The sequence below is a fragment of the Orbicella franksi genome, chromosome 8 (genome assembly GCF_964199315.1).
Source record: "Orbicella franksi chromosome 8, jaOrbFran1.1, whole genome shotgun sequence".
Lineage (NCBI taxonomy): Eukaryota > Metazoa > Cnidaria > Anthozoa > Scleractinia > Merulinidae > Orbicella > Orbicella franksi.
This window is the reverse complement of record NC_138152.1, coordinates 20,292,213-20,307,786: the sequence shown is the minus strand read 5'-3', so window position 1 is coordinate 20,307,786 and position 15,574 is coordinate 20,292,213. Positions and strand designations below refer to the sequence as shown.

At 46.6% G+C, this 15,574-nt stretch overlaps 1 protein-coding gene and 1 long non-coding RNA gene across 2 annotated transcripts in view; both read left to right on the top strand.

Annotated features, from left to right (window-relative positions):
* LOC145494600 (uncharacterized) overlaps positions 1–15,574 on the top strand; it is a 40,220-nt gene that overhangs the window by 5,048 nt on the left and 19,598 nt on the right. The gene's annotated exons all lie outside the window — the stretch shown is intronic.
* Positions 8,005–9,258, top strand: LOC145494681 (uncharacterized). The gene has a single exon (XM_081474228.1). The coding sequence runs from the start codon at positions 8,100–8,102 to the stop codon at positions 9,189–9,191; it is 1,092 nt and encodes a 363-aa protein (XP_081330354.1). The 5' UTR covers positions 8,005–8,099; the 3' UTR covers positions 9,192–9,258.

Below are 15,574 nucleotides of genomic sequence, written 5' to 3'. Positions count from 1 at the left end.
TATTCCAGTTTTTGTTTGGAAGTCTTTTTGTTGCTATTCGTGTAAGCAAGAATTGGAATTTGAATTCAAGAGTTATCGTACCTTTCGTTTATATATTTAGAGGCAAGCTGGTAGGCATCATTCTGGTTACAATCTTGTACCATTTCTTCTGATTACGGGTTGGGGGCGCGTGCATTTTGTGGAAAGCAGTTTAGTGTGAGCATGTGTACTTGAGCTACGGCATTTTGTTAATCTTAGCCAACGTATGGGGTGGAGGAAGGTATTTAAATGTCAGTTATCATTCAAAATTTTGTCTATTTCTCGGTCAAATTTTTGCTAGTTGTGAGTTAAGTGGCTGTTGATAATTAATTGAAGACCTAAAACCTCTCCTAGCGCTCTTTCTATTCAACCAAATATTCTGAAAATTTCGAAATGATGACAAATGGTACGGAAATTTATTGGAAAAGTAAACCGAAAACTCCTTACTTCTTACTGAATTTCTTTTTTCGATACTTTGCACTGTTATGAAAGATAGATGCGATGGTTTGGACCTAAAAACAATCTAAACAGCATGAATATTAAACTACACGTACAAAGGACAAAGTAATAATGTTTCAATGAATTTCAAAAGAATATCAAGGGCTAAAACCTCTGGTGTGTTGTCAATAAATCTGATTACAAATGTCAGTTGTCAGATTCTTACGAGTGAATTGTGCCTCAAAAGTTGTTCAAGAGATTGTTTATAGGACATTATGTGTTCATCAAAATTAACTCTCCCCCAGATTAACAGTCTTAATCTTGAGGTTCTTTATGGTGTCTTTTTTGTTTCGGTTCCTAGTTAGGACTATTGAGCCTCCATGTCTCTCTAACTCAATATCAAAAGAATTCTTCCATTTCTCCGTTTCTCTCAATCTAAATATATATTTTTTTATTCTAAGTAGCTCTTACGAACTTACTAAATGCCTGTATATCTATCATTTTAAGACCCCCATTTGAACGATCATTAATAGTTGTTTCTCGTTTGATGACCGCTCGCCTGGTTTTCTCAGTAAGAAGCGAGTCTTAGAAGGGCACGGGGCAGTTTTTTTGTTTTGTTTTTGTTTTTTTAATGCTGTTGTAGTGCAATCCACCAAATTAATGACATTGGTTAACGGGTGTGAAAATCAATGACTTGATGTGCAGACGTAATAATGCTCAATAATTTTAGGACTTTTATTTATAATTGAGGAATCAATACAGTTTGCTACAATATGTTTCAATTAAATTACAATAGTAGTAATAGACGCTGATAGGGGCCGTAACCAATCAGGAGCCAGGGATGATACCACGTGACCAAGCTTTTCCCATACATTCTCTTAAAATGTAAAATCCAAGATGGCCCCTTTGGTAGCAAAACATGGCGCCCACCGAAAATGACGTCATAGCTCGCGCGCATGCGCATGTCCAAAAATGCATGAAATCGAGGTTGTTCAAATGAAGGCGTGAACCAATGAGAGGGTTCGGATGGGAATAAAAAGGTGGTGGGTTTGGGGAGTTGGCATTATTGTTACGAGATCGGTGACAAGATGGCCTCGGAGGAGAGCAAGACGAAGGTGGAGGTGATTAGTATTCCTGCAGGAGAATTGCCGGACGACATTCCGAGAGAGGAATTTGCGTCTAGAGTGTTGCAGGCTGTGAAGGATAATCTTCTTGGAAAGATTATGAAAAGCGCCGTTAGTACCAGTACGGATAACCTCCTGAAGAAAGAGATGACGAAGCTGGCGGATGATGTGATCAGGTTCAGACAAGCCATGTCAAAGAGGATGCTTAATGACGAGTCTCTGGAGGATAGGGACCCCTTGTGTTTGGAGAGGTTGCCGGAGAGCTTTGAGGCCGGATGGAAAGAGTGGAAGAGCGGTTGGGGCGACAGAGAAGAGTTGGCGTACCAAGCATTTATCGAAACGATGACGTCACCACCACCATCAGAGGAGTGAAAAAACATTTTTATTTATGCTTGTAACAAAAAACTAATAAAGATCCTTTAACGAGAGAATGTACAGGGTTTGTTGCGTGATTTTTTGCATCATCTTGAGTGCTTGCACGTCATTGGTTCCCAGGTGCACGAGGGATAACATCATGGTTTGGGGAGTGAGAAATTCTCCGTGAAAGCCTGAGGAGGATTCGAAAATGCGTCCGAAGGGCCAGACATTGGAGAGGTCTCTTCTCGTGTACCATGGGTGGGGAAAATGTTGGGTGAGAAAGAGGAGCATAACATCTTCGTCGTGGTGGGGTTCGTCCAAATAGATTTTACAGGCCAGGGGTCTCTATGGAAAAAGAAAAAAATTTTTAATGCCGCGACCAGGAATCGAACCTGGGTCTTTGAGGCCACAACTCAACGTCTTAACCATTAGACCATCGAAGCGCTTACCTCTTTAGGACTTGGTTTTGTGGATGTCATGGTGAGGTAGTCCGAAATTCATGGTTTTACAATGAGGGCAGAGTCTTTGGGTAGGGTGCAACCACCAAGTGTGGAGGGCTTTACAGGTTCCGTGAAAGAATTGGTTGCAACACGTGGTGAGAAAATAGTTCTGGAGTCCGTATTTGTTAGTGTATCCTTCCTCACACCATATACATTTTGGTTTAGGAAATGACATGGAGTCTGAAAAATAGAACAAAAACGACTTTTTATTGGACACTTGTTGATTACAGGGTGGGACGTGTGCATGATCCTAATGACCTGCGCCCTTTTTTTCTTCTTCATGATCATAATAAAGAAAAGATTTGACATGATTGACTCTGTTTAATGCCTCATCATAATGCTTTCCCAAGAAAACGGGTTCGTAACGGTAAGTCTCCTTATTGTGGTACGTGCCATAGATGGCCCCGCAGCAGGTTGTATAGACGCACCCTAGTCCCCAGGCTTCTCTCAGCGGTCCCGAGATGGAGTGGATGAATTTGGTGTGGTTTCCATATTTACCCAACTCTGAGATCGGTTGGCGGCAGCAGGGTCTCGTTTGTTTGCATACATAACAACAGGGGGATTCCATGTCTGAAAATTTATAATAATCGTTGGTAAGTGTTGTGAGCCCAGTCTACATGAATCACTAAATCGTTGATATCGTCCTCGTCAGCGACCCCCAGCATCTCTTCTAGGAACAAAAGATCTATTTCGTCCAGGGCCACCCTGATGATACCTAAAAGTTGTTCTAGGTCCCTGTACGAGGGGGTCTCTTCGTCCTTCATCCATTCTCGCACTCGCTTTCCCAGGGTAGTCAACTCGGTATTACATCGTTCTAACACTTCCATACTCACTTGGTAATTTGAGAAGCCACAGCAACGATACTATCCACAGTCTTCTATAATAGGCGCTCATACAAGTCTTTGCCTGAAAACTCAGAGTGAAAAGTGAACGGTCAGACCCGCTTGTTTTATACACACGGTACGACGGGTTCCAGTCTCCGACCGTGAGTGGGCGTGGTAGTGGGATACCCCCTATCCCCTGGGTCTGTAGGAACACGTGACTTCGTCTTGATCTTTGATTGGCTGGACGGATCTGCATAAAGCGAATCAGCGTCGTCCGCTCTTCACTCTGAGTTTTTGAAACTTGTATTGAGCGCTACCATGGCCCTTAGAGAGATTGGTCTGCAAAACCATGTGCCGAGAAAGCCTGAGACTACCTACGAGGAGGCGATTGATCGGATGGATGAGGCCTGGACCCGATTTTACGAGGACATGAATTTCCCAATCCGGGATTTGTTGGCGGGTCGCCGTTGGCTGATACGATTCAAAGACTCGAGTCAGTTAGAGGTGATGCTCCACCAGGTCTTGTTCTTTATGGACGAACAGCGAGAGAACTGGACACGAAGTCAGCGCAAGTACCGAATCATACAGAAGGTGTTCGGTAGAACATTGTCTAATGCGATCCTGGCCATTCGAAGGAACCTTGTGTGGGACATGAAAGTGAAGCCGCCAGTAGACCGAGTGACATTTCACCGAATGATGTTGTGTTACAACTTCGAACCGTTCCAGTCCACATGGACTCAGAGACAAAGGAACACTTGTAGACGTTATATCAATGTAATCAATTTTTATTATAGCGTTTTCAACCAAGGTACTCAAAGAACAATGCGATAGATGATCGATGCGGAAGATAAGTTGCCAAATGTGAATTAAAAAAAACCAGAGTGTGTTTTTTACAAAAAAACTGTGTCTGTGTGTCTCTTTCTTAGTTTGGGTTTTGTCCATGAATCAGTTTTGCTTCGGCGATCCCTCGTGGGTATTCGTTGATCCATTGAAAGAACTTGCAGGTACGCTTTGGACACTTGAGATAGAGCCTGTCTGGGTTGGACTGGGAGTGGGAGGTGGCTAAGACCAGGGACTTGTTGCATAGACATCGGAAACGAGCTGGGTCGATGTTCCTGTAGCATGGGTGGGTCTGTTCGTCGACGCGTTTCAGGTAGGCGCTTACTTCGTTGGCACCACAGGTCACATAACACTTGGTGTAGAATCTGGAAGAGGGGCATCGGTAATACTCCCAGATACTACCGTCTGGGGTTTGCACACTTCCAAATTCCATGGGTACCATGCAACGCGGGCAGGTGTGATCTTGTGTTTTCAGTTGGTTCAGGAACTGATCGGGGTCGAATTCCTCCGACACTTCAGGTGGTGATTCTACGACGTTGTATTTCTTGAACCTGTCGAGTCCTATAGGTTCCAGGACTTGAATGGCGGGTGGAGGTGATTCTTCTAGCACGGTCAGGCATCCGCCTTGAATGGCAGGTAGCTTTGAGTCTATATGAATAAGATAGAGATTGAGTTAGTATCCCAATAAGGTGTTTTCCCGTAGCATGGTTTCTAGGATGTGGGTGGTTTTTCGCACGTTTATGGGTGTCAGTCTTTGCCTTCGCCTGTAATGGTTACTTTTCATTTGGCTTTTGACTTCTTGACGTTTGATTGAAAAGACGCTCCATGGCTGCGAGAAGCCTTTGAGAGGCACAGTGGTCCAACTGACAGAGTCCGGTGTGATCTCTTTGAGGAGGACGCGTTCTTTGAAACGTAGTCTGGAACGAGGTTTTTTGAATAACCATCTATCTAAGGTGGATTTTAGTTGTTTACCTCCTTCTCCTTCTACTCTCTTGGGTAGGACCAGTTTCAGTTTCTTACGAGCCTCCTTCTTTTTAGACGATTTTCTCTTTTTCTTCTCGGGTTCGACGTGTGAATCCATGGTGCCGGTTGAAAAGTGACTCGTGATGGAATGCGTGGTTCGACTTTATGGACGTTTTTTACGACCAATCGTAGACGTGTGGTGTGATGGGATCATGTGATGGTCTTCATTCTGATTGGTGGATTGAAAAATGGCGCGTGATCCGTGAAAGTACGTGTACTGAGTGAAAGTGGGGGTGCGCTGCGGGTATAAAAGGAGCCCGTTTGACGCAGTGAATCATTCTCGACTTGCTCTTGGTGCAGTGATGACCCATAGGATTTTGGATGAGAGAGCGGTGGAAGAGATTATTGAAGATCTGAGACAAGAGTTGAATAGAGCTTCTAGGATTTTGGCTAGACTAGAAGAAGGCAAAAGATCGTTGCATGGGAAGATATTTGACTTAGAATTGCACGTCGTCTCCCCTTTGTACTATAGGCTTCAGAGGCACTTGATAGACTGGGGCGACCAGAGTTGCTATCCTCATTTGGCGGGCTTGGAGATCACTAAACGAGCGGATCTAGAAGGAAAGAAGTTTAACGAGGCCGTCGGAGAGTGTGTTTCAAGATGACTTACTACAGCAACTCAAACCAGATTCGGGAACTAGTGCAGCAGACTGTGGATGAGAAGGTATACACTTTAAGAGATCTCGATGCCATTGCGGATGCAAAAGTGGACAGGTACATTTTTGACAATCTCTTCGAACCGTTAGGGACTATACCTGATTGTCTGTGGTCTTTTGAGCTCTTGATGAGACGTCGTCCTGACTGGGGTGGTACTATTTTGGAGTTAATGAAGAGGAACGAAAAGGTGTACCTTTTCTGTGGTGAGTGGTGTCGCGTGATGTATAGAAGTTGTACCAACCATTTCAGGTTTATTCATTGTAGTGATCCCACCCTGGACGCGGAGCGTTCCTGTTTGATTGCCACCGATAACCTCACGTACATGATGGGTGATGCCATCCGTGATCTGTTTGAACCCTTGCGGTTCGCTCGTGACCTATCACGACGGGTGATGGAGTCAGACAAGAGTCCCAGGGTGGAGTCGTTTCTGACTTTCAACAAGTGCGATCACAAGGAAACGTGTCTGAAGTTGGAAGAGTTGATCAATGATATCATGCGTCAGCGTGATCTGTGGAAGGATCGGTTTTTCTTTCGTGCCCTTGAAGCTGATCAGAATGACCTGTGTGGAGGGTGCAAGGAGAGTATGCGACAAGCATTCTATGTGAATGGGGACGAGGAGGAAGCCCTGAGGTGGAGACCCGGTAAAAGTGATTGTTGTTGGAAACGTTGTAAATATTATGCCATGGATACCTTTGAGGAAGACTATGATGAGGAGTATGGTCAAGATTGTAAGAACATGGAACATATTGATTACTTTTCATCCGATGACAACTAGGTGTGTAATAACTAGTCAGTAGTCTTTTGCCTTCTTTTTCGATAGCCAATCAGAGTTGTGTTTTCGTAAGAACCAATCAGGCACGACGTTTTTTGTACATATAAGAAAGTTGAAATAAAAAAATTGGGTTCAATCATTATGTCTCATGCATTGAGTTGGTTGATCTCGAGAGTGTGTGTGACCATGGCCGATCGATGGAGTTGGATCACCTTATGTTCCAAGTGCACTAGAGTCTATGCGCGATACGGTGAAGGTGAACTCATCCCTGACAATTTCAGTGATTCGCCCTTGGAGATGTTTGACTATACCGACGTCGAACCCAACGTGATGCGTTTTGTCGTTTATATCTTGTAGTTGAAACAGCAACCCGATTCATTTGAGAAGTATCTCGATGTAAGAGAGCAACGTTTCGAGTTGTGGAGACAGTGCGTTTACAAACTTTGGCGACTATGAAGAAAGGTCAAAAAAAGAAGCAAAAGCCGCTTTCGACCGGGACGTTACTGGGACGGTATCGGGATCCTTCCAGACCCGGTAGTCTGGGTGGTCTGACGCGATTCGCCAAGGCCAATAAGATCTCGGTACGACGTGCTCGAGAGGTCTTGCAACGGGATTTGGGGTACTCGTTGCACAAACCTAGACGTCGTCGGTTTCCGACGGTCCCGGTCGTGGTGTTCGGAATCGACGAGCAGTGGACGGCCGACTTGATCGAGGTGATCAATATTTCAAGGTACAATCGAGGGTATCGTTATCTCTTGACGGTGGTGGACGTGTTTTCCAAGCACGCCTGGGTCCAACCCTTGAAGAGCAAGACGGGTAAAGCGGTGACGGAAGCCATGGCTAAGATCTTGAAAGGAGGTAGAAAACCCATCAATCTTCAGACGGACGACGGGAAGGAATTCTACAACAAGACGTTTCAGGATTTGATGAAGCGGAAAGGCATTCATCATTTTTCGACTCGGGGGGATACGAAATCCAGTGTGGTGGAACGGTTCAATCGGACCCTGAAAGAACGTTTGTACCGATACTTCACTGTGCAGAATACGCTGAAGTTTGTACCCGTGTTGCAAGATTTGGTCCAAGGGTACAGTCGATCGTATCATCGCAGTATCAAGATGGCTCCCGATCAAGTGACTTTAGCCAATAGCGAGGACGTGTGGGAGACTCTTTACGGTAAAAAGGAAAAGGGAAAAAAATCGAGAAAACCTCCACTGAAAGTCGGGGATCGTGTGAGACTGAACAAGAAGTTCCGACAGTTCAAGAAAGGGTATTTACCAGGTTGGACCGAAGAGGTGTTTGTGATACGTAGGGTGCGTCCTGGTAAGGTTCCCACGTACAGAGTGGAAGAATGGGACGGCACGTCAGTCGAAGGCACGTTTTACGCGCAAGATTTGCAAAAGGTGACCGTGGAAGACGACGATCTGTTCCGCATCGACAAGATCGTCAAACGAAAAGGGGATAAAGTCTTGGTGCGTTGGAAAGGTTGGCCAGTCAAATACGACAGTTGGGTGGATAAAAAAGACGTGCTCGTGAAAAAGACGAAACAATGAAAGACTTTTACGTGCAGTTGTTGAGCAATGCCAGCACGAGCGAGTTCACGGACAACAAGGCCAACAGTTTCAAGAATTGTTTGCCTTACCCGCTCCTGTTTGAAACCGACAAGGAATGGAAAGTGGGATTGGCGAGCGTTTCTTACCCGATTCCTCCGTCACGACCGCATCAAGTACCAGTCCCTCAGGTGCACGACTTTGACGACGACGATCATGTGTTCGGTATTGAGTGGACCATTGAAACGTTCAGGTTGCAATCCGATGGGATTACGTGGAGTCCTGCGCGTTACCGCGTGCTATTCAACGTCTACGGGAAGGAACTGAACCGTGACCGACACAAAGTGACGAGTGGCAGATCTCTCATGCGATACCTCATCAATCGTTTTCACGATCGCCTGTATCATTATATGGATCGCGCGGATGAAAGTCTACGAGCGCCGGACGGAAAAAAATACTACCCCGTGTTCAGATGGGAGGGGAATGATTTGATTCTGGACAACACCGACACGTTCCTCAACGAGTCCGGAGACAGACAACGTCCCAGAGTGTATTTTGGTCCTAAACTGGTCAAGGCGTTGGGTTTGATTAACGAGGAATCGTATTACTCCGTTCACTTGAACGTGAACATGATCAAGATCTTTCCAAACGACACCGTCCCGTCTGATTTTAAGAAAGACTGGACCAACCATGACACCAATCGCTCTCGTGACTTTTGGAATTTGGACAGCATCGGTACGTTACAGCTCAGTCCCTATTGCAACTGGCGCTTCAGTTACTTGGACGAGGAATATGCCAAGACCTATCGTGGAGTCACTGTCCATCCGGACCTCCCTCCGCCTCGCAGTCCCATGTACCTGTATTCGAATGTAGGTCGTAGCACGATCACGGGGAATCGAGTGACGGACCTATTGAGAGAAGTGCCCCACGACCCGATCAAGACGACGTACGAACCGAATCAGATTCAATATAAACCTGTGCGCAGTAATGTTTTGGATATAGTGGAGGTGCAATTGGCCGAGAACGACGGAAGATTGGTGGATTTTGAATCGGGCGTGACGTCGGTGACATTACACTTTAAGGATGAATGAGTATGCCGATGACTTTTACGTGCAACGGATGAGCAATGCCAGCACGAGCGAGTTCACGGACAACAAGGCCAACAGTTTCAAGAATCGTTTGCCGAATCCGTTACAGTTGCGAGAGTCGGGTTGGAAAGTGGGTATCAGTGACCTCTCGTTTCCGTCCGCGGTGCGTAAGATGGATTTGAAAGATTCTCTTCTGTTTGAAATCTGGTGGATCGATATGGTGAACGCATCTAGAAACATATACACTCAGGTAGATGGAGTGACGAGAGAAGGTGATTTGGAATTCACGCCTAGGACCGGTACCGAGTTGATGAACATGATACGAGATCGATACATGCATAGGTTGAGAGATCGAACGGATGTCGACGTGACCATGTACAAGAAAAAGAGCAAAGCCGACGATCCCACCGAATTGCTGTACATGGTCATGCATCGGGCCGAGAATGGAGAATGCGTCCTCGACAACTCGAGAACGTGCATCAGCCTCCTGATCCATGGTAAACGCGTCTATCCACGAATGTCCATTGGAATCGAATTGGCCAAGAAGATGAAATGGGTCAAGATGGAAAAATTGCAAAACGGTCAACCGGGTTACGTCTTGGGACCCAACTTGAGGAAGGAATTTCCCACGGAAGTCATACCCACAGCCACAGACTTGATCATAGGACAGAATGACGGGGACGAGATATTTTACAAGATCGACCCGGACACATTACATTTGAGTTGTTTCATCAATTGGGTTTTCACGAACCTGGATCGTAGTTACGAGGAAGCGTTCGGTCACGGTCGTCGTTCCTTGTTCGTGTATTCGAATGTGGGACGGAGTATGGTGACGGGAAATCAAGTTACGGATCTGTTGAAACAAGTTCGTTACGATCCTGAGGTGGTCGACCTTCAACCGAGACACATCCTATATCTACCGGTGCGTACGACCTTTTTGGACATTGTCGAGACGCAAGTGTCGGAGAACGACGGACAACTGGTGAACTTTGCTTCGGGTGTGACCACGATCACGTTGCATTTCAAACGATGAGTGATTTTTACGTCAGTTTACCCAGTCACAGTGGTAAGAACGAGTTTCCGGAGAACAAGGCGAACCATTTCAAGATCAGGTTACCCCGACCCATACGCCTGAATGGAAGCGGAGGATGGAGAGTGGGAATGAGTAGCATCGCCATGCCAGATGCTCACGTGACGCTTCCTACCTTCACCACTTCTGAGGATAAAGTCATCTTGTCCTTTTCCGCATGGAGACGCTTGGATTCGAGTGCTAGACATAGTTATGGAGAAGCTTACTTCGACACGGATGACCTCAAAGAGGTGTTCCACAATGTGGATGGAGTTGGATTCATGAAATCCATGATCGCCTATTTCGATCGACAACGCATCTTCAAAAACTCTGGACCCAAAATGGGAGCCAAATATGTCACGAATGATGGTAAAAGAACCTACGTCTTGTTAAGGTGGGAAGGCGAAGACCTGGTCACGGACAACAAAAACACCTTACGTCCGATCGGACAAGTCCCTGCATTACACATCAATGTTGAACTGGCTTTGAAAATGGGATGGATCAAAAAGAACGGCAGTGGTTACGAACTGGGATCTAACTTGCAGATCGAATTTTTTGACGATGTCATTCCAGACATTAGCGTCGTCGGGGACGTACATGACGATGATGGAACACCTGTCTTTTGGACTGTCGCCTCAGATAAAGGAGGAAATGGAGATTTTTTAAGACTCAGCATCTATTGCAATTGGCGTTTTCTGAACCTGAACAAAGCTTTCGAGGTGGTGGTGGGAAGCAGTTCGCGTTCCTTGTTCGTCTACTCTGACGTGGGAGGAAGTAGCGTGGTGGGAAATCAAGTCACGGATTTACTGAGAGAGGTCAACTTGATTCGAAGAGGTGCTGGTGTTCAGTATTTCGAGCCTTACCACATTCAATATATTCCCGTGCGCAAAGACGTCATTGACATAATAGAGGTGCAAGTGGCTGAGACAACTGGAGAACTGGTGAGGTTTGGAGACGGCAATACGATCGTGACGTTACACTTTAAGAAAGAATGATCGGTGGAACGTTGGTACGATTTCATCCCGATAAAATGAAGCAATCTGGAGACGGATTCGGCATGGCTTGGAGAGGTGTCAAGAAACGAGGTCCCGGCGTTCTCAGAGACTTTATCACCGAGACGGCCACGGAAGGTCTAAAAGGTTTAAATTCGGGCGGCAAAGGAGGAAAGCCCAATTGGAGAGGTGGACTCGCAGGGGTCAAGAGAGGAGCGACACGAGCCGTGAAACGTAAAGCGACGCAAGAGATCAAACGGGCGTTGACGAAAAGAGTGAGAAAAGACCTATTTGGAGTATGAATCCCATTTACTCGAGGCGAGTGAGACTTATCCCAATACGACGAACGTATAAAGGCGGATCGATCTTTCCATCACGGTCAAAACGTCCAAACTATCGTTGGGTGCAGTCAGCTCTGAGAAGGAGACGAAGACGACGACGACGTAGACGATGACGGACATCGTGGCTCATGCCCGGTCGGCGGGGGTTCGTAACCCTCGACTGAACATGTTCAGCACCCCTCCCACAGACGTCAGCATGACGTCTCGACGTTCGGTGAGAATCAACCCGTTCAATACTGGGATCAATCCAGTGACCTTCCAAGTCGATCCTCAAGAAGACTTCATCGACTTGAACGAGAGTTTCTTCGAAGTGGAATTGACTGTCAAGAAAACTGACGCTTCGAATCTGTTGACAGCGGATGTCATGGGACTCGCCAACAATCTGGCCCACACCCTCTTCAAACAGATCAATGTGAGATTGAATGGTACTCTCATCAGCCCGCAGACGGACACTTACCACCTCAAAGCCTACATCGAGACACTGTTGAACCACGACCGAGACGACGGTGAATCGATCCTGACACCTAGTGGTTGGTACAACTGTCTCGGTGTACCCGACGACGGAGATGCCGATGAATTGACTGCCAATAAGCTGGATTTTGGTACTCCTCACGCCAATTATACTGATTTACCCCAAGATCTCAAGAACGTGGTCCTGGGACGATCCCAGTTTCTAGATGGAAAAGCCGTGACCTTGAGGTTCAAACCTTTCCTGGAAGTGTTTCATCTCAGCAAGTTACTGGTACCTGGCGTGCAGATCCAGATTGACATGTACTTCAACACCCCAGCTATGTGGACCGTCCGATGGGCCGGTGCTAGTGCTCTAAGACTGACTGAAGCCGACGTGAAAGTGAGATTGTTCCTGTCTCAAGTGAGAGTGACTCCCTCGGTGTACCGAGAGATCATGACCAGCATGAAAGGTGGAAGAGTGGCCACTTACCCCACGGTGAGAGGTGAAATTCGCACTTACTCTCATCCCAATGACAATCGTCACTTTGAGTGCAGCAATCCTTTCCACAGTAAGCTGCCTAATCGGTTAGTAGTGGTGATGTTGAAACAGGCTGCCTTCAACGGAACCATCACAGAGAGTCCGTTCAATTTTGGAAAATTCAATCTCGCTTCCATCAAACAATTGGTGAGAGGTGAAGAGTACCCCTACGAGACCTTGGAACTCCAACACGATGGGGACAGTAAAGATCAGAGAGGCTACTACAGATTCCTCCAAGCCTCAGGAGCTTTGTGCAGGGGAAAAGGAAACATGGTCAGAAAAGAGGACTGGGGGGACGGCAAGAGATGCAACATGTTTGTATTTGACAACACAGCCAATGGATGTTTGGACAGTCCAGTGTTGAACCCCAAGCAGGAAGGTGAGCTGCGTCTGGTGATCGATTTTGGAGGCAATCCAGGAGAAAACCTGACCATCTTGTTGTACGGAGAATTCGAGAACTTGCTGGAGATCAACGAGAACCGAGTCGTCATCTACGACGTGTACCAATGAGAAAAAAATGGAGAAAGTAGCCTTGAATAATATACAATTGGATCATTTGGCACGGACGAATCCGTCACTACGCTGTGTATTTTACGGCACGGTACCTTGCGATCGACTTCCCAGGACACTGCCCCAAGAAGGACCGACCGCTTACATCGTGAACACGGACCCTCACGATAAACCGGGTGTGCATTGGATCGCTTTGTGGGCCGACAAGAACAAGTGCGAGATCCTTGACAGTTACGGTCTACCGTTGGACGCGTACGGAACCGCCGAACCGCTCCAAGATTGGTTGGACCGTCATTTCAAGTACCAGATTCACAACGGCAAGAGTCTACAGTCACTCTTCAGTCAGAGTTGCGGTGGCTACGCCCTGATGTTCCTGATCGACCGAGCCGAAGGTCGTGACATGAACGAGTTCTTGAGTCGTTTTAAGAAAAACGAGTTTGTTGAGAACGATCGTAAAGTAGGACACATGTTAAAACGTTTGATTGTGGACGAGTTGGCCTGGCGCAAGATTTGTAAAACCCCGTGTCACCAGGACACGTGCGGTTCCTCTAGAGGAGTGCGTCATTTGTTATAAAGTAAGCTGTTCGAATAAAAAAAGTGTTCATTTTTGAGAAAAGGATGTTGCGTGGTGAGGTCAGATGGTTCCCTCGATTCTTAGAACTGTGTCGAGAAGGGTATCTGTACTTGTCCTCGGATGATCCTCGTCGATAGGTCCTGAAACGCATTTTGGATTGCGACAGTTATCGTCGAGTCCGATTCATACTGGACCAGGAAAAAGATCATTGGCTTCGATACGACCTGTTCCATCTGCATACGAGAGCCAGACTTCAAACGGACGCTTGCAGAGACTATAAGTGTTACCCGTATTGGCACGTTCTTCGCTACGGTAATAAGTTCTTACGCCATCACTTTGCGAATGCATAAAAAGGTGCAGTGGAAACCAAAATTGTTCATTATGGAGCTCCCTACAAAACAAGACACTTGATGGATCTTCAGTTTCGTGGACATAGACATTTGGACGACGTGATAGCCAGGTTAGAAAAACGCTACGGAAAATCTGGTAAAAAAACGCCTCAACCTAGTGCAGCTCATTTCAAGAAAAACCAACCACCAGCAATAAGAAGAATCGCTCTTCAACCGGCTCCAACGGCTGTCCTTAACACCTGTGAGTTACCAACCACGGTGACCACTCGTAGGAAACGCAAGAGATCGCCCACCATGCCTAGGCTTTCCGAGAAAGAAGATAGGAAAAGAAGAATGAGAAAGAGGCATTGGTACGAGGACAAGTTCGGAGATTTGAGTAAATTCGCGAAGAAACCTCGAAAAAGGAGATCGACGCCTGCCAAGAGAGCGCGTCCCAAGAGAGCCGCTGCCAGGAGAGCCATGACCAAGATCAAGAGGGGAAAAGCGTGGTACGCCAGGAAATTCCAAGTGGGAAAATTCGCGAAACGCCAGAGAGCGCCTGCCAAGAAAAAACCCATCTGTTTCAATCGTAGGGTCACCCTCTTGAGTCTAATGAAACGCATCCCTGCCGTCAAGACCCCATTGGCCAAGTTGTTTGGATAAAAACGGAGCGTCTCGAGACCCTTGACCATTTCAAGATCATGGAACGACGCAAAGCGTTTCAAATTCACACTCCGTCGAGTTTGTTGATAGCGGGTCCTTCGGGTTGCGGCAAGACGGTGTTCACCACCAAACTGCTCTTGGAGAACGGCGACTTGTTCCAACAAAAACCGAAGAGTATTCATTACTGCTACGGATCGTGGCAAGATGGTTTCCAAAAGCTCAAGAAGGGAAGGGTAAGGTTTCACGAAGGCATCCCCGACAGCGAACAGTTACCCCGATGGTTTCCTGGAGGGGGTGTGTTGGTCCTTGACGACCTGATGGACGAGGGTGGCAACGACAAGCGCGTGTTGGATCTCTTCACCAAACATTCGCATCATCGGAACATTACGGTGCTTTACCTGTGCCAGGATCTATTCCCTAACGGAAAATTCGCCAAGACCATTTCCCGAAACGCTCATTACATCGCGGCCTTCAAGGACCCTCGGGATCAGTTAGGGATACGAAATCTATTACTGCAATCGTTTCCAACGCAATGGCAGGACGTGTTGGACACGTTTCGAAAGGTCACGGATCGACCTTACGGTTACATGCTATTGGATCTTCATCCAGCCAGTCAGGACGATCAACGCGTCCTCAGCAATGTGTTAAAAGACGAAGGATTCGTACGATGCCATCAGTTCACGACACCGTCATGTTGAGGAGCGAAGTCGAGTGGTTTCCGCTATTCATTCACCTGTGTAAAAACAGGCTCCATTACATCATGAATCCCAACGAAACGGACTACGAACCGATGAGACAGGTCACAGAATGTGAGAGTTACCGTCAAGTAAGGTCCATCCTGAATGAATATAATGGTGAAGGTTTCGAGAGTTTGGTTCATAAACAACAAGAACTCGCTCAGAAGAAGATAGAAAGAGAGA